The sequence below is a fragment of the Petaurus breviceps genome, unplaced genomic scaffold (genome assembly GCF_028583685.1).
Source record: "Petaurus breviceps papuanus isolate PSGF00001 unplaced genomic scaffold, PetGlider_PUasm1.0 90752, whole genome shotgun sequence".
Classification (NCBI taxonomy): domain Eukaryota; kingdom Metazoa; phylum Chordata; class Mammalia; order Diprotodontia; family Petauridae; genus Petaurus; species Petaurus breviceps.
In genome coordinates this window covers 11,904,874-11,929,006 of record NW_027187336.1, presented here as the reverse complement: position 1 = coordinate 11,929,006, position 24,133 = coordinate 11,904,874, and the positions used below count along the sequence as shown (strand labels likewise).

The 24,133-nt window shown below is 38.6% G+C and overlaps 1 protein-coding gene across 3 annotated transcripts in view; it reads left to right on the top strand.

Annotated features, from left to right (window-relative positions):
• Window positions 1–6,668: 6,668 nt before the first annotated feature.
• DARS1 (aspartyl-tRNA synthetase 1) overlaps window positions 6,669–24,133 on the top strand; it is a 93,804-nt gene continuing 76,339 nt past the window's right edge. Inside the window, exons 1-3 of one of the 3 annotated variants that reach the window (XM_069067853.1) lie at window positions 6,669–6,786; window positions 10,717–10,774; window positions 16,095–16,187. In XM_069067853.1, the coding sequence (XP_068923954.1) occupies window positions 6,754–6,786; window positions 10,717–10,774; window positions 16,095–16,187 (184 nt within the window). In that variant the 5' untranslated portion in view covers window positions 6,669–6,753. Of the gene's footprint in view, window positions 6,787–7,420; window positions 7,614–10,716; window positions 10,775–16,094; window positions 16,188–24,133 lie in introns of those variants that run through there. The other 2 variants (XM_069067854.1, XM_069067852.1) reach the window with 2 other exon arrangements.

The window sequence follows — 24,133 nt, the reverse complement described above, 5'->3', positions numbered from 1 at the left end:
GGCAATGATTTAAGACACTGAACCAATATAAGGCTGGTAATCACAAAATATAATGGCTGGCATTTGTATATTTCTAAAGCACTTTACATGCACTATATTATTTGATCCCCATAATAACTATGTTATATAGGTACTACAGATAGAGTTCTCCCCATGTTACAAATGAGCAAAGCAAGACTGAGTGTAAGTTACTTGCCCTTGATCACATAACAGTTAGTATCACAAGAAGGATCTAAGCCCAGGTCTCAGCTCCAAGTCCAATAGTTTATCCTCTACTGACCTTCTACTTCCCATATAAATGGAATATCATATATTTGGCCAATGATCCCTGTCCTTGAACTCTGCTAGTTAATTATTCAATCAAAAAATATTAAGGGGCAGCTAGGTAGTGCAGTGAATAGGGTACTGGCCCTGTAGTCAGGAGGACCTGAGTTCAAATCCGACCTCAGATACTTGAGGTCACTGTGTGACCTTGGGCAAGTCACTTAATCCCAATTGCCATGCCTTCCCCCCTCCAAAAAAAATTTAAGTGCCTACAATATTATACAGAAGTCAAAAATTCACGAACAACAATATCTATAAGCACCTACTTCAAGCAAAGTAGCATAGGGATAAAGATAAAATTAAAATAGTGCCTCTTCTCAAGGAGTTTACAATTCTGCTAGAAGATTATAGCACCTGAGTTGAACCCTGCATGGTCTTTTGCTTCCTTCCCACAACAGCAAAAAACCTAGTTTCTACAAAATGTTAAATCCTAATAATGTTGTGGAGGAAAAAAATGGTAGGCCCTGGTAACTAACTTAATTTGGCAAAAAGAGTGGAAGAGAATTCAAATTTACTCCAATATTACTGGCTTGAATGACTAGGGCAAAGATATAACTAGGAATTTTCATATCTAGGCAGATAATATAAACCTTGCTTGATGCTCATAGCTTAAAATGCAACATTAGTTGAATGGGGTTAGGTAGGAAGAAGACAGACACCATGGCACACTAGGAGAGAAGATAGAGACTGCAGGATATTGGCCTCTGTTTGGGAGTCCATTAAGGTGGAAGAGACAAGGACAGGGTGGAGAAGAGGTCACCCTAGTCAGACATCTGGTAGTTTTCCTTTTTTGGAAGTCAAACTTGTAATTTCATCTCTAGGAGAGATTCCATTGTGGAGATTTCCTTTAAAGATGCAGAAAACAAAGAAGACATCTAGTAATCCAACCCTAGCACAAGATGAATAGGCATGGAAGAGTTATGATTTGCACTGTGAAAGGGCTCGCAATTATGAGATAACAGATCTATTGGACTATTAGAGTACCAAAAGCAACTCCTGGCGTGGTGACTCCTTCCACCAATGCAGATCAAGAACTTTTCTATAATTATCTTGGAGAGTTTCTTGGATCATTAATAAGAGACTTACCCATGATCACACAGATAGTATATGTCAGAAGGAGGGCTTGAACCTGGGTATTCTCAACTCTAAAGCTGGTCATCAATTTTTTAAAAGGGTTGGAGTTTGGGTTTGGGGGAGAGGGTTGTTTGTTTTTGCTGACTCATCCAGACTCATCATTCAGCTCTGGTTCCTTTCCACATTGTCTGATTATCCAATACCACACTGCCCTTATAGCTTTTAACTAATTATTCTTGCTAACTAAGCTGCTGAAGAAATATAAGTCTTTTAAGAGCCCTCTAACTTCAGCACACTAGAGAAAAGATCCAGTCATTCCATCATGATTACACTTCTCAACTACAGAGTAGTTGTACTTTCTATAGAAACTATGAAAGTGGATAAGGGGAAAAGCAGATTATTGATGGGAAAGAATGGAAGAAGGATAAAAAAGACAAAGATTTTGGAGTTTCAAAGTAGAATATTTTGAGAAAAAGAAGCAACTGTTGTTTTCATAATATATGATATATTTTCCTTACTTTTCTTTAGGATAGAAGCCCTACTCATTTTTATTTTATGAGGCAGTGCGTTTTTATTATTCATTTTACTATTTGTCATTCATTGAATACAGTTTCTACCCACTATGTTTACAACTCACATAAAATACTGAAGACAATCAACTATACAGAAACAAGACAAGGAAAAGCAATTCACTCAGCAGAAATGTAGTTGGTTTCTAGTAGCAGCTGCACACTGTAAAACCATGGGAAAGTCTACCACTAGAAGGCCAGCGGAAAGGGCATCATCCGTTTAGGTGATAGGAAAGGCATGAGAAATGAGTTATCTTGAATGCTGGGGTAGAAAGTTTTCTGGGAGAAAAGCTTGCTCTAAATGATCAATCAGGGACCAAGAAGAAGTTATTTTAAAAAATTTTTTAAAAGAATCTAATGAGAAAAGAATAGAGAGAAAAGTGCAGTATTATAGCAAAAAGAGGCATTAGAATGCCTCTAGGGTAAAATTACTAGGGCAAAAATAGTAGAATAGGGGTAGATGCCAAAATGGCGGAGTTTTAAGAAGCAATGCTGTGAATTCCCTCCCCCACACCCTCTTCAAAATCCTCCAAACTAGAGGGCTAGGGTTGGAATTGCAAAATGCACCAGACAGACTCTTGATGGAGCCATCAAGAAAAAGTCATGACGAACCATTTGGACAACCCAGCTTAGCACAGAGAAAGAGACAGAGAGGTCTTTGGATATTAGAGAAGGGTCAGGCTAGGAGCACACTGCATATAGAACACTGCAGCACCTTAGAAGAAGCTGCAGACTTGTGCAAGAAGAGGTCGTAGACCATAGTGGGGCTCTGCTGGACACATACTGGCACACCACCACAGGGACAGGTGCCAACTGACAGCTTTATCACTTAATACCCAGTTCCAGGGGTGAAGTGAGAAGAGGACCTCCACAGGGGAGGGGCATCCCATGGATGGAGGCCTTGAGAGTCATATGTAAAAGAAAGAAGTTCAGAACCAGTACTAGTAGCAGTGTACAGATCAGACCCAAATCTCAGAGCAGGGTCTCTTCTAGCATCTATTTCAGCCTGCAGAGAAATAATCAGAGCAGGAATCCCAGACCAAAAGGCACCTTACACTTCTGATACTTTCTAACTGACTGAGTCTAGCAGGTTGCTATTGCTCAGGTCCAATGGACGTGGGGTGGTGCTTAGAGGGCTCAGACCAGGAGGGGCAGCAATCAGACTTTGCCTAGATCAGACCAGTTGGGGAGCACTAAAAGCTTGCAAGTACCCAGTATGTCCCTAAGATTCTAAAATAACTCAACCCTCAGTGCCCCCAAGAAAGCAGCAATAGGGCCAACCCAGGACTTCCCTCTAGAAGTGTGGCAGAGCCCAGCCCTAATATCAAGTCCAAAGTCAGAAAGTAGGCTGAAAGAATGGGCACACAAAAAAAGAATCACACCATATTGTGCTGTTATGGTAGCAGAGATGTCCATGATATAAATGCCAAAAGAAATGACTCCAAAACATCTACAAGTAGTACAGTATCTGGGGGTGGGGGAGGAAAACAAATCCTGAGCACAAATAGAATTCCTGGAAGAAATGAAGAGTAAAAATGTGTTTATAAATTAAATGAGAGTATTTCAGGGGAAAGTTGAAAAAGAAATGAGAGATGTAGAAGAAAGAATTGGAAAGGGAATTAACAGGTTGGTACAAGAAGTATAAAACCTTGCCCGAACAGCACATTCCACAAATATCAGAATGGACCAAAGAAAAGTGAATAACTTCAGGAGGCAACAAGAAATTTTAAAATAAAGTCCAAAGGCTGGAAAAATAGAATAAAATGTAAAGGTATATCCTAGAGAAAACTGACCTAGAAAATAGATTGAGAAAAAAATTTAAGAATCATTGGACTATCTGAACACCATTACCGAAAAATGAAACTAGACATAATGTTTCAAAAAATCTTAAAAGAAAACTCTTAGAATTAGAATAGAAAATAGAAATAGAAAAAAATCTACTGATCACCTCCTAAAAAAAACAAACACACACAACCCTGGGGCAGCTAGGTGGATCAGTGAAATAGAGCAACCAGCCCTGCAATCAGGAGGACCTGAGTTCAAATCTATCCTCAGACACTTAACACAAACACACACACACACACAAAATTAGTCGTGTGACCTTAGGCAAGTCACTTAACTCCAATTGTCCTTCAAAAAGCAAAAAAACAAAAAACAAAAAAAAACCAACCCAAAATGGAAACTCTCAGGAACACCACTGCCAAAATCCAGGGCTTTCAGGTCAAAGAAAAAGTACCACAAGTAGCCAGAAAGAAAGAATTTAAATACTGAGGAATCACAATCAGGATTATATATGATTTAGGAGCCACTACTATAAAGAAGCAGGAAACCTGGAATATGACATTACAGAAAGCAAAGGATCTTATAGCCAAGACTAATTTACTAAGCAAAACTGAGTATAGTGCTATAGAGGAAAAAAATGGACCTTTAATGAAATAGAGTATTCTCAAGCAAAAGATCTGAGTAGCAGAGCAACTATGAAGTACAAACACAGGAATCAACAGAAATATAAAAAGGTAGGTGTGAATGAACAATAACAAACTAAACAAGAATAAACTGTCTATATTAAAAAATGGGGAGATGTGATATGTGTCCCCTCTGAACTTTATCATCAACAGAGTTCAGGGAGGGAGTTAAATTAGGTAAGATCTAGAAGTAGTTTTGTTTTGTCTTGATGATTTTTTAATTCTGAGTGCAAATTGAACTATAGTTTTTTACTCCATTTTTCTTGCTTTTTTACAACACAGCTAATATGGAAATATGTTTTGCATGATTTCACATGTATAATTGATATCATATAGTGTGCCTTCTCAATGGGTGGGGAAGGGATGGAGGGAGAGAGAGAATCTGGAACTCAAAAATAAGTAAAGCAAAACCAAAAAAGAATAAACAGTGGGATGGGGGGCAAATGTTAGGGGAAGTCATCTCACATAATCAGAATGTACTAATACATTTCAATACAAACAAGGAGAAACTGAGGAGTGGCCATTTGAACCTCACTCTTATCTGAATTGGTCAAAAGAAAGGATGCAAACAGAGTTGAATACAGAAATCCATTTTACTCAACAAAGAAATAGGAAGGAAAGGGGGAGAAGGAGGGAGAGGGCATTAGAGGGAAAGTAGACTAAGAGATGGATTAGTCCTAAGCACAACAAACTCTAAGGATGTACAGAAATATTTATAGTTCTGCTTAAAGTAGCAAAGAGTAGGAATCTGAGGGGATACCCATAAACCGGGGAATGAATGAACAAGTTATAGTATATAAATGTGGGGTCTTGTGACATCTAGTCCAGCCCTCTTCTTATAAACCAGTCAACACAAATGAGTAACCACTGAGTGCTTACCAGGGTTTTAGCAGCATAGATCAGTTTATGACACTTATAAAATCTTCTTCTATAAGGACTCTCTTGGGATTCCTATCCATTTTTTCACCCAATTCTTCATGTTTGGTTCCCAAACAAATCCAAATATACTGCAAATAGCATAAAAGAATCTATTTTTTTTTTGTCCTGCAACCATTTGTCTTTATGGTTCTACCTTACTGCTAATAAGTATTTTAATAGATTTTCTATTTTTCAATCATCACACTCTCTCAAAGACTGACACCACTCTTTTTCTGCTCCCTTTCACCAGTGCTTTCTCACATGATGATGCAAGGCATGTGAAAACAAAACACTAGCAGAATATAATGGTGAAGAATCAATTAACAAACATTTATTAAGTGTTTGCTGTGCCTGGCACTATTTAGAGGTTGGAGATGTAAAGACAAAAATGAAACAGTCTCTGCCATCAACTTACATTCTGTGGAAGAGATGTTGTACATGTGTATAAGTAAGTATACTAAGAATAAACACAAAGCAATTTAGGAAGAAGGCATAGCAGCTAGAGCATCAGAAAAGGCCTCTCAAGTAGCTGGTGGCATTTGAGCTTAACTTGGAAAGAAACTAGAAATTTTAAGAATGGATAATTAGGCGACCCAGTGAGTAGAATACTGGGACAGGAGTCTGGAAGACTCATTTTCCTGAGTTCAAATCTGACCTCAGGTACTTAGTAGCTGTGTGATCCTGGGCAAGTCACTTAACCCTATTTGCCTCAGTTTCATCCTCTGTTAAATTAACTGGAGAAGGAAATGGCAAAACATTCCAGTACCTTTACCAAGAAAATCTCAAATGGGGTGATGAAGGGTAGGACCAGACTGACCAACAAGAAGGAATTATAAAAAGCAAAGGTGAAGAGAAAGTGCTTATCAGACATGGGGGACCGCCTCCCCCTGCAAAGGTATGAAGACAAGAGATCAAACAGCTTTTTGAGAAACACTGCCAGTCTTCGTGGAACAAAGTATATGGAAGGGAGTACTGCTTTCAACTCCAGGGAACAAGTTCCCTTCCTCAATCTGGTCCTCCCTGAAATCCTCTTCCCCCTTCCCACTTTGCTGCCTTTTGTGTTGTCTCTATTGTATCCCCAGTGCATATGTAGCATATACAGCATATTGAAGTAGCTAGCCCAAGTTAAAGGTGAGGAGAGCGTGAAGTAGTGGTGGTGGCTACATCAGTGGAGAGAAAGGGACTTCAGTGACTGTCTTTTGTTTTTTTTTTTTTTTTATATCCCCAGCACGTAACACAGGTCTGGCGCTGGCGCGTGTTAGGTACTTAATATTTATTGACAGATTGGGGTGTGGTGGAGGTGAAATTCACGAGACTTGGCAAATGATCGTATATAGGAAGTGAAAAAAGAGGGGAGGATGTCACCGTGATTGAGAGCCTAGGCCTTCTGTAATATTCCTTGGATGAATGACAGAGAAATGGAGCTCAGGAGAGAGGTAAGGGCTGGATACATAACATTTGGGAAAGCACATCTACATAAGGACTGAAGCCTTAGGGAGTCGATGCGACTCCCACGAGAGGACGATGAAGAGCAGTCCCAGGACAGGGCATGCTGGGACACCCTGGGTTAGAAGGTCGGAGAAGAGCTAGGAACCTGTAAGGAGAAAATTGGGGAGGGGGGAGAACGGGAGGAGTGTTTCCACTCCCACCCCCATAGTATCCCTAGAAAGGATCTGCCCGCAATGTCAAAACTACACAAAAGGACTCAAGAAGACCACTGGATTTGGCTGGTAAGGAATGAATAGGGAGATCAACGTGGTGAAAACAACTTCAGGTTCTTAGATCCAGAGATCCAAAACACTGAACGACTCCAGTCCCAGGCGTAACTTGCATTTCCCCCCAATTCCCCCTTTAGAGGAATCCCGCGAGAAAACCCTCAGATCACGCACACTTTGCCCAGTCCCCGCCCCCGCCACAGCCGACTAGGGTCGCGAAACACCCGGAGGTCTTGGCCCCGCCTTCCTCCCATTCTTGGCTCCCTCCAGATCTCGAGAGAGTGGGAAAGAGAAGTCCGTCTCGCGAGCTTTTCGGACGGACACTCGCAGCGGCGGCGGCGCCGACGTGCGCGACGTGAGTGCGTGTGCTGCGTGTCTGAAGAGCCGTCGGGGGCGGGAGCAGGATCAGGTGGGGCGGAGGGAGCGAGAAGCTCTTGGTCGACGAGTTGAGGAAGCGTGGCGCCTTCGCCACAGTCCAGTCGTTCGCGATGCCCAGCGCCAGCAGCCAGAGTCAGGAGAAGCCCCGGGAGATCATGGAGGCGGCGGAAGTGGGTTTCCTTCTTCCCTGGGGCCGGGAGGACTAGGTCGTCTGGGCGGACCTGCTCTGAGGGGTGGGGGAGAAGGGTGAGCTCGGGTCCTGCCCTAGAGGGTCACCGAGAAACCCAGGCCAGCCCAGGCCCTGGGGCCTACTCGCTGTCTGTAGTCTCAGTGACCCCCTTCTCTCGACGAGGCCTCCTGAGTCCGGAACCTGGACTCGCCCTAAAGCGTGGCGGTGTGTGTGCGCGCCTGTATTCCTGTGGGTGCTTTTTGCAGAATGACCCCGGCCATGGGGGTCCTTAACCACCCCCCAATACACAACGGGAGACCTTAACCCCCCTAAACACATGGTGGAGGCTCGATATCACCCTCCCCCCCCACCAAATACACATACGGGGGTCCTTACCTATCTTCTAACAAACATGGGGGGGAGGTCCTTACATAGCCCACAAACACACACGGGGGTCTTTACCCCCCCCCCCCCCCCAACACACTCTCATCCTTAACATAAAAAAGTAGACACCCGAAGCTCCACTGATCCCTCTGGCTTAGGTCCATACTTGTGCTCTCTGCCCTCACCTCCTGACCCTCAAAAGTGTTCTCTGTGGAGAAGGTAACTTATGTACCCCCAAATGTGCTTTAAAGTCGGCCCTTAAAGGTGTATTCAATACTATTGGTTCTTAAAAAAAAAACAACCTAATTTAATTAATTTTCACACCCATAATTGCAATTTCTTCAGGATTTATCAGAGGTGTTAATTTCATTTTTCCAGCATTAGAAACTGAGATGAAATGTTTTTCCTAAATTTGGTGGTTGTGGCAGAAACACACCACCATTCCCCTTTTGCAAAACTAAAAAGATTTAAAGCAGACTGGCAACCCCTTGTGCATTTTTGTGCTAATATTAGAGTATCTTAATCTTTTCTCCTATTCTCATAAAGAGTTCTGAATAGATAATAAATTGAATAAAGTGCCTTTGTCATTCACAAATCTGCGCAATAATTGTGAGTTTCTAGACAAGGCATTTAATCTCTTGCCCTCAATTTTCTCATCTATAAAATGAGAATAATACCTTCTACCTCCTCACAGGATTGTTGTCAGGATCAAAGGTGACTTGTAAAATTATTTGTAAACCTTAAACCATATGTAAATGCTAACTATTACTAATAAATATGTGTTAGATGATATTTATGTTCTGATGGTAAAGAAATATGCCATGATCCTTTCTAAACATGGTGTTTGTGTAGACATAGCCTTTTCCTTTATTGCTCATCTCAGTTCTCTTAGGATTTTGAACATTTGAATCAAAAGTGGCACTGACTATTAAATCTCTTTTTAGATTCCATAATTGTACCATATGTATAACACTTAAAACCTGGCATATAGTAGGTTGCTGATTTGAATTCTCTGTGGAATAGAGTTCTTAAAATATGAAGGTATTACAGGCATAGGAAGACCCCATGAAAAAAGCTGGACTTTAGTTCTTTGGCTAAGATGCTTGGTAACCCTAGCCAAGTCACTTAATCTCTGCCCTTTCCTTAGCTATAAAATGAGTATTTGTACAACCTGGCTCACATAATTGTTTTAAATTGCTTTAAAGTTTACAAGTGCTGTCTATGTAAATGAGAGCTGCTATTCTCTATAATAATTCCTTGATCAAATATTAATCCAGCTCACAAATTCACAGAGGCCTACTAGTGCATAGAGGGATCTGTGGCTACTTGCAGATTCAACTGCTACATGGATGTAGTTTTGATGCTTGTGAAAATGAAAGGTTTGAATTATCCTTTTAGTATTGTGGTTGCGTATATGCATATGGTCCAGATTAATTTCTTGACTTAATATTCAAGGTTCTGTGTAGATGCAAGGAGGGAATTTCCCTTTTCTTATAATAAACCATATTTTATCTAATAGCAATATAATGACTAGACAGAAATTGACAGATTACATTAGAAATACCTACTATTTACACTGTCACAAAACTAAGGAAAATTTCCTTTTGATTTTTGAGATACGAACCTTTGAATTAATGATAAAGCTTTACAAATACAGGAGTTCTAGATATAAGATTGAGGTCATGAAATCCAATAACACAAAAATCATGAACCTTATAATGTACAATAACTTGTTTTCTATGAAAGAGCCATTTTAAATACAAAATTAGGAGGTGAGGCATCTTTTGATCTCTTAAGGGAAAAGTATAAGTTATTATGTTAAATATGTCAGATCTGAAGCCTATATAGAAATCTGGAACTCAAAAGAATTTCCTCCAAAATTGGTTCTAAGTCTTTAAATACTTATTCCTGGAATAAGAAGAAGCTAATAAGGTAATCTAGCCAGACTAATCTGTAATATTTGTCTTCCTCCTAGCATATAGGAATTTATTTCACTGCTTTGAAACAGTCTGACACATTTTGGAGAAAACATTAAAAGTATGTAAGTTTATGCTTGGCACAGTGGATCAAGAATTGGAGTTGGAGTCAAGAAGACTTAATTTCAAATCTTGCCTCAAAAATAGCTGTGTGGCTCTGGGCAAGGCACTTAATCTCTTAACCTTGATTTTTCTCATCTGTGAAATGAAGATAAGGGTAACATCTACCTCACAGGATTGTTGTCAGGATGTCAAAAAATGCATATGGGGTGGCCAGGTGGCTCAGTGAGTAAGAGCACCGGTCCTGGAGTCGAGAGACCCTGGATCGGTTCTGGCCTCAGATACTTAGCACCCACACAGAATAACTGGCCGTGTAACCTTGAGCAAGTTACTTCACCCCAATTGCTTTGAAAAAAAATGCATATAAAGTGATTTGCAAGGTTTAAAACATCTGTGAATGTGAATGCTAGATATTATTAATAAATGTGTTTTGTATTAGATGATATTTAAGTTCTGCTGGTAAAAAGACATGCCATGTCCCTTTCTAAACAGGGTATATATCAGCTTAGCCTTTTCTTTTATTATACCTCTCAATTCCCTTGGGGTTCTGAATATCTGAATCAAAGTGGTACTAAATGTTAAATCTATTTTTATATTCATTTTTTAAAAAATAAATTGATTTACTGTATGACTTGGTATTTTCAGTATAAAGACATAACATACAAAATCTTTTTTTAAATTTAGGATTATGCTAAAGAAAGATACGGAATATCTTCAATGATACAATCACAAGAGAAACCAGGTTAGTTACTATTTTTTGCAAAGATTAAATTTTTTCTTACCTAATGCCAAGAAAATGTGTTTTAAATTCTGTGATACAGTGAAAACAATGATGAATTTATAGTCAAAAAACCTAAGTTCAAATCCTTGCTCTGTCACAAGTTATGTGACTTGGGAAAGTCACTTTCCTTCTCTGGACCTTAATTTCCTCATCTTTTTTCGGTGGGGGGAGGGGGGATAGGAAGTTGGACTAGATCAGTAATGTTAAATTCAAATAGAAACCAGCTTAGTAAACCATATGTATGGATCCCTGTGGGCACATAATGACTTAGAAAACTATGTATGTTTTGTTGTATTTTTTTTTGTTGTTGTTAAATATTTCCAAGTTACATTTTAATCTGCAGCACTCAGAAGTGTGGTAGATATGACACCTTTGGAATAGGTTATCTTTCATAAGGTTCCTTCTAGTGGTTGATGTACAAGCCTATCATCTTAAGAGCAATAAAATATCTAATTAGAAAATGTGAATCATACTATGTTATATCCTATTAAAAAGATATTAAAATATATTCATAATTCTATCTTTGTAGGATCTTTGATTTAAAATAAAATAGTAAAGTAAGGTCTCACTTGCAGAAACATTTAGTATTTTAAATGAGAACTTAGCATTATTCAATGGAAGGGAAGAAGTAAATATTTTTAGGAGTATTGATATTTTAAAGTTAATTTCTTCAAATCCATTTACTTTGGATTCTTTACAAAGTTTTGCCTATTCTAGGCACATATCTCTTTAGATATAATTATGATTGTTTCTGCCTGCTTTGAATTTGCTAAGTCTTTCCCATATTCTCATTTCATTTAATTCAAAATATTTGGGGATGGTATTGTAGTTTAAATGTATGCCATGGTAACCTTTGTAAAAGTGTTATCTTGAGATTTTTTTCATTATTTTAGTCTTTAGCTTGGTATTTCATGATTATTTCCTTTGAAATCTGATTTTCTCATTTGAATTCTGCTTTGCCTATAACTTTTTGCCCAATAAAAAGCTTAATTTAAAAAAATTCTTTTCATTTCTCTTTATTAATAACTTATTTTTATTCTTTTGCCTGATACATGGATTTATATTTTTGTAAAACTAAAACTGCTGCTATATATTTAGACAGCTGAACGCTTCAAATAAGAGAACTGCTCAACAATTTTGTACTCTTAGGATATAGGACATTCATAGTTTTATTTACATCCTTTTGAACTTACTCTAGTCCCTTATCACAAATTCACTTTCCCTTCCAAATTTATTTAATCAAACTACAGTGTACCTGATATAACCAATCAGTAAAGTCATTCCCTGTGCTAGTTTTATATTTTCTGAAGTTGTAGAATCATATAATCTTAGGTTTGGAATAAACCTGAGTTCATTTATTCAACCTTAATTTTTAATGCCATCTCACATACAGTTTTATAATACTTGCTACCATAGGTTTTCCAAATTTGTATATTGAATGTAGGTCGAATTTTAGGAGAAGGAAGTGAAATATCTTCTGTTTCCACAGCTCATCAGAACCCCCTCGGAACTTTCAATCTCCAGAACTGTCAACTAAACAATCAACTATTCAAAATTCTCTCTTAGTGAATTCACTCTGTATTGCTTTGGCTTCACACTTCATCTTTCTGGCTGCCTTACTATTCTAACCTTGACCTTTTTGTAACTTTTTCTTTTTGAGTTACATTAATTTTTCTAGTAGGAGGTTATACTGTTTTTGCCTTTGTTCCCTTTCTTGTCTCCTATTGACTGAATCTACACAAAGGAGAAATAACTATTTAGTCCAGTTGGAAATAGACCTCGGTAGAGATTTGATCTCAAATTTAGGAAGTGCTAGTTGCAGAAAATATTGTTTTGATTCATTGATCTGTTCTTTTTTACTTTTGGCTGTGAAAACTGTTCCTCTCTCAAAAAATTAACTCTTTTCTACCTCTTGCTTGTGTGAGTATACTCTATGTAGAAGGATCATAGTATTCTACTTAGATCTTGAAGGGATCTTAGAGGACAGCTAGTCCAACTCCTTTTATCTTGCATATGAGGAAACTGAGACCAAGAAAGGTTAAATGATTTGTTGAGGGTCACAAGAAACTAAGTGGCAGAGACCATAGTGGAACACAGTTCCACCAATGGCAAATCCAGGGCTCTTTATGATCTTCAAAAGAGAAAAGAAATTGTAAAGAAGCATATTTACACCAAAATATGAGATTTGTGCTTATGTACTTTGTGTTAGAGTGAGTACTGTAATTACAATTTCAGTGTTGCATGTGACATTGACTGCTTTGCTTTTCTAAGGCAATATAATAAACCTTTGGGAATAAGGAGCCTTTTCATAATTATAAGTATGATTTGATTGAGTCAAAGGATGTTATCCCTGTCTTCCTGCTTTTCTTTTTTCTTTCTAGATTAATGTGAATAGTTTTCTGTGCAAACAGTTGGAAAAAGAAACTATATAAAAACTGAAAATGAAGTGGGGTTGGTGGGTAGTTGTGGTCTGGGTGTATAGTCGGGCCCTGATTTTCAAAAAATGATAGGCAAAGTTTACCATAAAAAATAAGGGCAAAGCCAAGAAGACAGAGTAAAGGTAGGGACTTGCCTGACCTCTCCCCCATACCCCTCCAAAAAAAAAGACAAGTCAGGATCCTCTTGTTGCTTCTCAGAAGTATTTTTATTTTACAAAATGATTCACTAATTCCCATTAACCCAGCTCCCTTAATGCATTTAGACTCTTTTTTTTTTTAATCAGGAACAACTCAAACATAAATTGAAATAATTTTTTGTTTGAAATTTAAGAGGATCAACAAGCATCAGATAAGGTAGTTTTAGCCCAGCAGCACAAGCTCTAGATAAGTTAAAAATTTTAATTGCTAGAGGGAGCTCCCTATAGTGATGAAATAACAGGTCCACACTGAAAAACCAATGTAGGTTAGAGATGTCTGATTATTTGTTCAATTACGTGGATTGATGTATATGTATGTAGTGTAATTCCTCTGCACTAATAGTAAGAGTCCTTTAGTTCAGACCAGATGGATTTTCTGGTCTAGATTGGTTCCTAACAGTGTCTAATAGGTGGCATAATAACTTAAACCATGTTTTTATCATGCTCAGGTTAGTCAGTGTATAGACTGTAATAATATAGAATAAATCAAAAATGGTTCTTCATCTAAGATCATCCAAAACTGAGATTGTACCAGTTATCATTGTCTAATATAGGGGTTCTTGACCTTTGTTATATCATGAATCCCTTGGGCAGTCTGGAAAAGATTAGATCACATACAATTGTATATCCATACAGTACTGTACACTATTGCAAAATCAGATAAAAACCATTATTTTATATTATTCCTACTTAATCCTTTAGTGCATCTTACTAAGTGCATTGATCTAGTTGTCACCATCATTTTTGCCACAGAGTTTTATCTGCCAAGAGTTAATGTTTTTATGTTTCCTAGAACATTTTGACAGCCTTGTGGAGTCTTTAGATCACTTCAGTTTTTTAAGTGAATAAAATAAAATACATAGGATTATAATGGGGAAAATTGTGTTTAAATACAGTTATCAAAATATTTTATGAAACATTTACAGATCCCAGGTTAAGAACCTCTACTTATAGTCACTATCTTAAATGCAGGTCACTAGCCAAACCTTTTTATTTTTCAGCATATAAAATAAACCAGTCTCTTCTCTTGGTAACCATTTTTGCTCCTCATCATACCCAACCTCACCCTTAATTATTACTTTGTGCATTTCCCTGTAGTCCTCTCCTAATTTCAATTGTAGGCTTTAACATTTTTAAGTAGGAAAAAAAGACATAAGCATTTTCTCCTTGTTGTCATTGAAATTTTGTTATACTTGGTATTTGGCCCAGCAAAACTGAGTATCATGTTTCAGAGGAAGATATGGTCATTCAGTGGAATAGAGGACTTTCAAGCATTCTTGCTGAAAAAAACAAAGTTGAATAGAAAATTTGACATTTAGATACAAGAAGCAAGAGAAGCATGAGAAGGTAAAACAGGGAAAAGAAATCATAAGGAACTTATCAAAGTTGAACTATTAACATTCCTACATGGAAAAACAATAATTGTAACTTCGGAAACTTTTCTCAGTAGTTGAAGGGATTAGAAATATATATATATGAGGGTATATGGGCATATGAATACATATGTGAATGTGTGTATATATGTTTACAGGTATACATAGATAGAGGGCACAGGACCAATTTAACAGGAAGGGATGATACTTAAAAGGTGAAATTAAGCGGTGAGAGGAATATAATGAGAGGAGATGGGGAGAGACAGATTGGGGCAAACTATCTCATACAGAAGAGGCAAGGGAAAATGGTTACAATGGAGGGGAAGAATAGGAAGGCAAAAGGGAATGGGTCAACCTTATTCCCATTGAATCTGGCTTGAGGAGGGAGTGAAAGACACACTAAATAGGGGATCTCACCCTCCAGGAGAATAGGGGGGGAAGGGGATGAAAGGGGGGATGATGGAAGGGAGGGCAGGCTGGGGGGAGAGGGAAGTTGGAAGCACCCACTTTTGAAAAGGGACAGGATCAAAGTAGAGAATAGAACAAGTGGGAGGTGTGATAGGAGGGAGGGAAATATAATCAGTCTTTTACAATATATCTACTATGTTATTGTTTTGCATTAGTCACACATATATAACCTATACTGAACTACTTATCTTCCTAGTGGGGGTGAGTGGCAGGGGGGGAAGGGAATGAATCTGGAATTGAAAGTTTTAAAATCAAATATTCAAATATATATATATGTGTGTGTATGTGTGTGTGTGTGTGTGTGTGTATATATATATATATATATATATATATATATATATATATACTATTATTAATACCATCTAACATGTAATTAAGAAATAAGATATACAGGCATTGAGGCATAGAGATCCACTGGAAAAGTCCAAACGAGTATGGGAGAAAATGTGGGAGAGAGCAGATTGGAGGTGGGGATATCCTGTGGGACTGCTGTTTTGGGGGGATGGGTGGGGGAAAATGGGGAGAAAATTTGTAACTCAAAATCTGGCGGAAATGAATAATGTAAATCAGAAGTTAATAAAGCATTTAAAAAATATATATACTTGGTATTTGGTAGAGTAATGATATAAGAAATAAGAAATCCTAGGAGCTATCAAGAGATGACAGGATAAAACTATTCACCTAGTTTTATGCCAATTACTGAAGCTAGTAGTTACACTGAAATAGGATTGAAGGTAGATTGACTTGATTTAAACTGTAGATTACTTGTTCAGACTTGTTAACTTGCTTAACTTGTTTCATGCAGATCGAATTTTGGTTCGAGTTAAAGACCTGACAGTACAGAAAGCTGATGAAGTAGTTTGGGTTCGTGCCAGAATTCATACAAGCAGAGCTAAAGGTAAGATTATTGGTGTATTTTTAGTTATTTATAAATACCTTATTTGAATTTTATTACTCTAGTTTCTCATATAAAAATTCATGAACATTTTACTTTTGGTATGTAATTTAAAATATTTGCCCATGACTAATTGCATAAGACATTTTGTCTTTTCCTAAAGGGCTGTAATAGACCTTAATCATTCAGACATTTATTAATGGCCTTCTATTTGAGGTGGTGAGGATAAATATACAAGGAATGAAACAATCCCTGCTCTCAAGGAGCTTTCATCCTAACTTTAAGACTCTACTGAGAACCTTGTACAAATTAAGTGCTTTACTAGCATCCCTTAGAAGTTGAATCATGAAGCCTAATTTGACTTACCTTGGTTATTCAGACCTCTGGTTATCAAATAATGCCTTAAATTTTTACATTTTCTTGTCTGCTGTCTCAAAACAAGCCCTCCCACATTTGTGTAGCTCTAGTTATTAGAAAGCTTTTTGCTACATTAAATCTAAATTTGCTTCTCTGAAGTTTCTCTTCATTGCTCCTAATTCTACCATATGAGGCCAAGAAGAATGCATCTATCTTTCATATGGCATCTTTAAAGATACTTGTAGCTATAATGTCCTCTTCAGATCTTCTTTTCTTCATATTAAACATTTCCTGATTCTATTAGCCAGTCCTTGAATAGTATGGTTTCTGGTTACATTCTTCTGACCAGCTTGTCAGTTTCCTTCTGAAAATATTAGAATTGAATAAATTACTCTAGATGTCATCTGACTAGGGCAGAGTATAACAGAATTATCAGCACTCTTCTTTCTATGGACACTGATTTTAGTAGAGGATAGCAACAGTGTGTTTTTGGCTACCATGTCACACTTGTCTGAAGCTTCAGTCCAATAGTTCTTTTACCACCAAATTATTATTTGGCCAGCCTTCCTCTAGCTTAAAAGTTACCAGGGCAGAAAACTAAGTATAGAATTGAAATTTTACCCTATTTGATTTGATCCATCATTCAGACTTATTGACATCTTTTAGTATACTGACCAGTCATCTGATTCATCACCTTTAACTCTCAGCTTCATTCAGTCTGCAAATTTATCTCCAACCAAGTTGACAAATTTTGCTTTTTCTACTTTGCATCTCTCCCATCTAATTCCTTCTGCTCAGTTATACAGCTCCCATGCCAATTCAGACCCTCATTATTTCTTTTCTAGATTATTGCAACAGCCTCCTAATTTTTCTCCCTACTTTTAAGTCTCTTAAGTTGCAGTCCATCTGATATACTGCTACCAAATGATTTTCCTTAAACACAGATCTGAACATTATATTCAGCTAATTCTAGTAGCTTCCTATTGCCTCTAGCATAAAATATAAAGACAGCCAGGTAGTGCAGCGGATAGAGTGCTGGGCCAAAATTCAAGAAGATTTCTCTTCCTGAGTTCAAATCTGACTTCCGACACCAGCTTTATGACCTTGGGCAAGGCACTTAACCCTCTTTGCCTCGGTTTCCTCATCTGTAAAATGAGAAGGAAATGACCACTCCAGTATCTTTGCCAAGAAATGGGGTCATGAAGAATGAGACACAATTGAAAAACGGCTGAAATAAAATATAAACTCCTTTTATTTGATTTTAAAGCCATTCACAACCTGGCTCTTTGAGTATTAATCCACCTCCAACAGGCTATGATCCAAGCAATCCAGTCTTCTCTCTGTATCTCACATGATATTCCACTGCCTCCTGTCTCTGTACCTTTGCATTAACCATTCCTCATCCTGGAATGCACTCCCCATGACGTCATAGGATCATTAGTCTTAATGAAGTCATGCTGGTGCTTATTGACTACTTCTCCACATAAATACCACATAACCTAATCTTTTAATGTAACATTTTCTTGAATTTTGTCAAACTGAAGTCATACTCACTAGCCTATAGTTGGAAACTTTGCTTCTTCCTTTTTTTTTTTAAAGTCTGTACTGTTATTTTTCTCCTCTTCATTTGTACAGTTATCACTTTAGTTCAGGGGTCTTACTGTTTTTTTCCTGGACTGCTACTGCAATCCTCCTATTTGATCTCCCTGCCTCAAGCTTCTCTACATTCTAATCCATTCTCCATACAACAACTAAGTTGATTTTCCTAAAATGCAGATCTGGGGGCGGCCAGGTAGCACAGCGAGTAAGAGCACCGGCATGACCTGGGGATCGAATCCGGGCTCAGACACTTAGCACTACGCCCAGAAATAACTGGCCGTGTAACCTTGAGCAAGTTACTTAACCCCGATTGCTTTAAAAAATAAAATAAAATAAAATGCAGATCTGATCATCAAACACAAAGACATAGATACACATGCACATGTGCACACATGCACATGCAGCCTTCCAGCTGTATAAAATTCTTTTTGGCATTGAAATCTTTTTCACATCCTGGTCCCTTCCTACTTTACTCCCCCTCATCTCTACAATCCAGCTATCCTGTCCTCTACCCATTGTTTAACCCAAACAGTATTCCATCTTCCATCTCTGTTTCCAGGCATTCCCTCCTCATTCCTGCCTTTTGGAATTCCTTCTAAAGGAATTTCCTTCAAAACTCAGCTTCACATGAATCTGACTTCACAAGACTTCATCTTCTACATGAATTCTTTTCCTAGTCATCCAGCTGCTAGTGCATCTCCTGCCCAAACAACTTTTATTCATTTTATGTATTGGTATATACTTAAGTATGTACAGTGCCCAGCACATAGTAAGCACTTAACCACTCAGTCATTTATTAAATACTTACAGTGTGTCAGGAACTATGCTATGTGTTAGAGATAGAAATACAGATAATGAAATAGCCCCAAATTACTTATGTCCTAAAGAGGGAGACAACAGGTACATATAGAAATATATATGGAATCATCATAAGGTAATTGGGGTTAGGGAGGAAATGCATTAGTTTGGGGTCAGCAAAACTGCATGTAAAAGGTGAATGTTAAGCTGCATTTTGAAACAGAGGGAGTATATTAATAAATACTTGCTGGTCAGGTTATTTCAGTGTGCCCCCAGTATCATTGAAAGAGATCCAGGAATCCATTTTTCCAGTACCCTAGGGTTATTTTTTTTGTCCAAGCCTGTGACTTGCACTTAGTGAAGGTGGCTAGGTGCTCTTTACTTCTCCTTTATTTAGATTTCCACTGTCTGTTTTTCTTTCCTGTATCAGCAATGCAATATTCACAATGCCTACAGAAATTACAGGTATGCTGATGTAATTATCAATCACAAAATATATCAGGCTTTCTATATGGGGGAATAAGCTAGAACATTTATTAAAATATCAAAAGACTGAGTCCAAAAACCAGAAAGTCAAAGCCATCAGAGTAGTTATGAAATTGGCACAGGTAGATAAAGTAGAAAGCACCCACATTCTCAAGCCTTTAAAATAGAACAGGCTACCTCAGGCAAAGGTCCTCCTCTCCCCACTCACAGCAACCACCCAGTGTCCAGGAAACACGCTCCCAGCAGCTCTGGCCCCTGGCAGTCCTCAGCAGGAGTCCTTAGCAGAAATTCTGGCTGACTCAAAAAGGGGTTCGCTCTTCTGCTGCCGCTGCCTCTGCTGCTGCTGCTGCCATCGCCACCACTGCTAGCCACTGCAGGAACTCTAGCTTGGCTCCGCTTCCTCTTGCTCCGCCCCTTCCTGCTAAGTCAGCAAGTCCAATGGGGCATGGAAGATCTTTAAATCCCATAGCCCTTACACTTCCTAATTGAGTAGTTGCAAGAAAAACAAGCAAAATAAGAGTTGGTTAGTTTGACTTTCTCTCTGTAGTCTGCTATCGTGTCCATCAAACCCAAGAATCAGTCTAATCCTTAATTTGATCTTCCCTTTGAATTATTTACTGAAAAAAATTTTCTCCATATACAGCTCACTCTGAGTGTTCCAGATGCTATTCTTACAAGATTGTTTTCCTCTTTCATGTTTATACTTGCTACCATCTTTTATGTGCAATTTTTTAAAATTCAAGTTTATCAGAAAGTTCCTTGTGTCTATTTATTGATCCCTTTAATAACGGTAACAACGACAGTGAACATGCCAGGCACTGGGGATGTTAATACAAAAATGAAACAATCCTCCTTAAAGGAGGTACATTCTCTTGGGGGAGATAACTAAAATAAAGTACTTTTTTTACAAAGTGCTTAGAGAGACAGGACACTATTAATTGGAGAATCAGGAAATGTTTCTCCTCTAAAAGGTGGTATTTTATTTACATCTTGAAGGAAGAAAAAGATTCCATGAGAGAGAGGTGAGGTTGAGAGCGTGTTCTGGTCAGCAGGGACAGCCAGTGCAAAGGCTTGGAGATTGGAGATGGAGTGTCCTGTGAAAGGAACAGAGAGGTCAGTTGTCTGCATTGCAAAATGCAGGAGGGAAGAGTGTCATATATTGAAATTGGAAAAATAGGTAGCTGCCACATTGTGAAGAAATTTAAAAACTAAACATAGGAGTCTATATTTTGTCCCAAGGGCAATAAGGAGCCACTGGAGTTAATTAAGTAGGGGAGTGTCATGGTCAAATTTGCATTTGAGGAAAGTCACCTTGGCACCAATATAGGATACACTGGAATGAAGAGAAGCTTGAGGTAGCTAGACCAATTAGGAGACTATTAGAATAATTTAGGGAAGAAGTGATGAGATTCTGAACTAAGGTGACTGCCATGTGTGTAGAGAGAAGGGGTCAAATGCAAGAGGTGTTACAGAGGTAGAAATGGAATAATTTGTCAGTGAATTAGATACATAGTGTGAGACAGAGGGTAGAGTAAAGGATAACACGATACCAATCTGAAATGCTGGAAAAATAGTAATGCCTTCAACAGAAATCGTTAAGCTTGGAGCCAGGAGTGGGTATGAGAGGAAAAGATAGTTGAGTTCTGTTTGTACAGGTTGAGTTTGCAGTATTCCCTGGAATATCTGATTGTAGTGTCTATTAGTGATGTTAGACTGAAGCTCAGGGAGAGACTGAGACTGAATATATAGATATATCCATCATCTCCATAGACAATGATCAGTCTAGAATTCAAGTGCCTGATATGTGCCAGGATACAAAAACAAATGATACAATTCCTACGCTCAAGAATCTTACTGATAACACAACTAATGTGAAAATGTTTAATATGAATGTATATAGAGAACCTATATTAGATTGCATACTGTCTTGGAGAGGTGGAAGGGAAGGGAGGAGGAGAAAATTTAGAACTGATATTCTTATGGAAATGAATGTTGAAAACTAAGAATACATTAATTTTTTAAAAAAAAGAAGGAAAGAGGGGCAGCTAGGGGTGGTGCAGTGAATAGAGTGCTGGCCCTGGAGTCAGGAGGACCTGAGTTCAAATGTAGCCTCAGAAACTTAACACTTAGTAGCCGGGTGACATTGGGCAGGTCACTTAACTCCAATTGCCCTGCCTTCCCCCCTCCAAAAAGAAAAAAAAAGAATGAAGGAAAAGGAAGACAAACCTTGCCCTCAATTCTAATGGGAGAGGAGAGCCAATATATGGAAGATTTCAGCTACATGTCGAATGGAAAGATCCTGTGGTCTTTAGGGGACAGTACAAAACCGATGGTAATGCTTCTTCTTTAATGCCATTTCCACTGATAAAACTATATCAGTTTTTGGGAAATGGGGGAAAATCTGTGTCTATGTAGAGCAGGGCTTCTTAACCTGGGGTCCACTTGTTTCTTTAAATATTGGGTCCACTTTGAGAAAAAAAGTTGACACTTGTATTTCAATATAATTTGTTTTCATTCTAACACTATGTATTTTATGAATTTAAAAACATTATTCTGAGAAGGGGTCCATAGGTTTCCAAAGGAGTCCATGATGCACAAAAGGCTAAGAACTTTCGGTGTGAAGAAAAAAGAGGACCAAAGACATGGCCCTGAGAAGAAAAGGAGCCATTGGAGAAGTGGGAGGAGAAGCAGTAGAGAGTGGTCATGAGTACTCCAAGAGGAGAGAGAGTGGTCAGCAGGGCCAAAGCAGCGCACAGGTCGAAAAGAATGAGGGCTACGGCTGTGTCATTTGGCTGTTAAGACATTTTCAGTAACTTTGGAGAGCGATTTCATATTGTGATAAGACTGAAAGACTCACTGCAAAGGGTTGAGGAGGGAGTGAGAGAAAGAGAATGGTAGGGTCTAGTAAAGGCTTTTTAATGATGAGGGAGACTTGGGCATTTTTTAAGATTCTAAGGAAAAAAAAAACAGTAGATAAGAAGAGGTTGAAGATGGAAGGAAGTGATTAAGGTGGGCAGTATAATTAGAAAAGATGGGGAAGATTGGAATGGATAGGGTCAAGGAGAAGAAGATGGTGAGCTTGGTGCTGATGTGTTTTGAGAATGGTGGGGAGGATGACCTGTGAGAATTGGTATATAACAGCTGCCATGATCAGAAATAGGTCAAAGATTTTAATCAAGTGAACTTCAGAGGAGGAGAGGTTGCTGAGCGAGGGCAGGAAATGTACTCATTGTAGCCCAGTGATAACACCTTTTCCTACTAGTATGTAGGATTGTGAAAACTTTGAAAAGTCTGTTAACAGTGTTCAGTGCTACTCTTTGACCTTTTATAGTCTATAAAATACTTTTGAAATCTAGTACAGTGATACATGCATAAGAGTATTTTGTTTTTGATGCTATTTTTAAGAAATTCTGTTTTACTCTTTTATTTCCTAATTAATATATTCTTCTCTTCAGATAACATTGATTTACAGTATATATATATTATCCAGCCATTTTTTCTCCACAAAACCATATTTTCCTCTATTTCATAATTTTTTTTAAAATGGCACCACCATACTCTTAGTAGTTTAAAATCTAAGTTATGATTAATTCTTCCATATCTTCAGTTAACTGATTAATTGCCATGTCCTCTAAATCCGCTTCCACAATACTTCTGTACCTCTTGTATCCAGTTGTTCTAACCTCAGGGTGGGAAGGGGGACCCTCCCTCACAAGCACCGGAAACCAAGGTGCCCACCTCAGTTGACTTCTGATTAGTGTTGGTTGTATTTGGGGGGGGGGGGGGAGAAAAAAAATAAATCCTACTTTCTTTGCTCTGTAACACAGGCCTGCTGGGCCTGCAACCCTTGGTGTGAAGACTTGAGGGCTTCTCCTGCTGGGGCCCATACCAGGCCTGTAGCCCAATTCTGCCTCTGCTGCTTGACCAGTGCTCCTGGTCCTACCCTCTGGGGCCAAGCAGACAGCTTGTCAGCATCTTGAGCATGTTCCCTGGTACCTTCTCCTTCCATTAAAGAAGGCGATGGGCCCCTAGCATCTCCAGGCGTTTGCCACCTTGGACCCCACTAGTTGATGCTGATGCCCCAGCAGAGCTCTGGCAGTGGAGCTGGCTTCCATCTCTTCTTCTTTTTCTCTGCTTCCCATAGAAGGGCCTACTCTTGCCCACCACGCTGTCCAGCGCCAGCCAAGCAGAAGGGACCCCTTGCTTACTTAATGCTGTGTTCATACTTAGTGCTATTGCCCTGTGGCCCCTTGGACCAACCTCCTCAGGAACAGTGCTGCAAAGGGGATTCTGAGGCCTCACCCCAAATGCTTTTCCCAGGACCTCGTAGGGTCTCCTGCTTCTGTACCCAAGTTTAGATTCCTAAGTTAGAAGCTGAACTGTACCTCACCAGCAATCCATAAGGCTTGACTGCTACCCCCCTTCCCCAGTGCCATCTTATCAGTAGATACCCTTCCTTTAATGCCCCAAGGTATGGTATGCATCTGGGGAGAAAAGCACACACCCCTGTTCTCACTCATGCTTCAAAACTGGTGAGAATAGGCTGGTGGATAAGGTGCCCCTGCCAGAGGGGCTCCTAAAATTCTCTCCTTTGTTTGTTTCCATTGAATAAAACTTAAATGTGAAAGAAAAAAAGACAGCTCTTTCGCATTCTGATGCAATTGCATTTTTGAAACTTGGAGATTTTCCTTAAAGTACTTTAATATAGA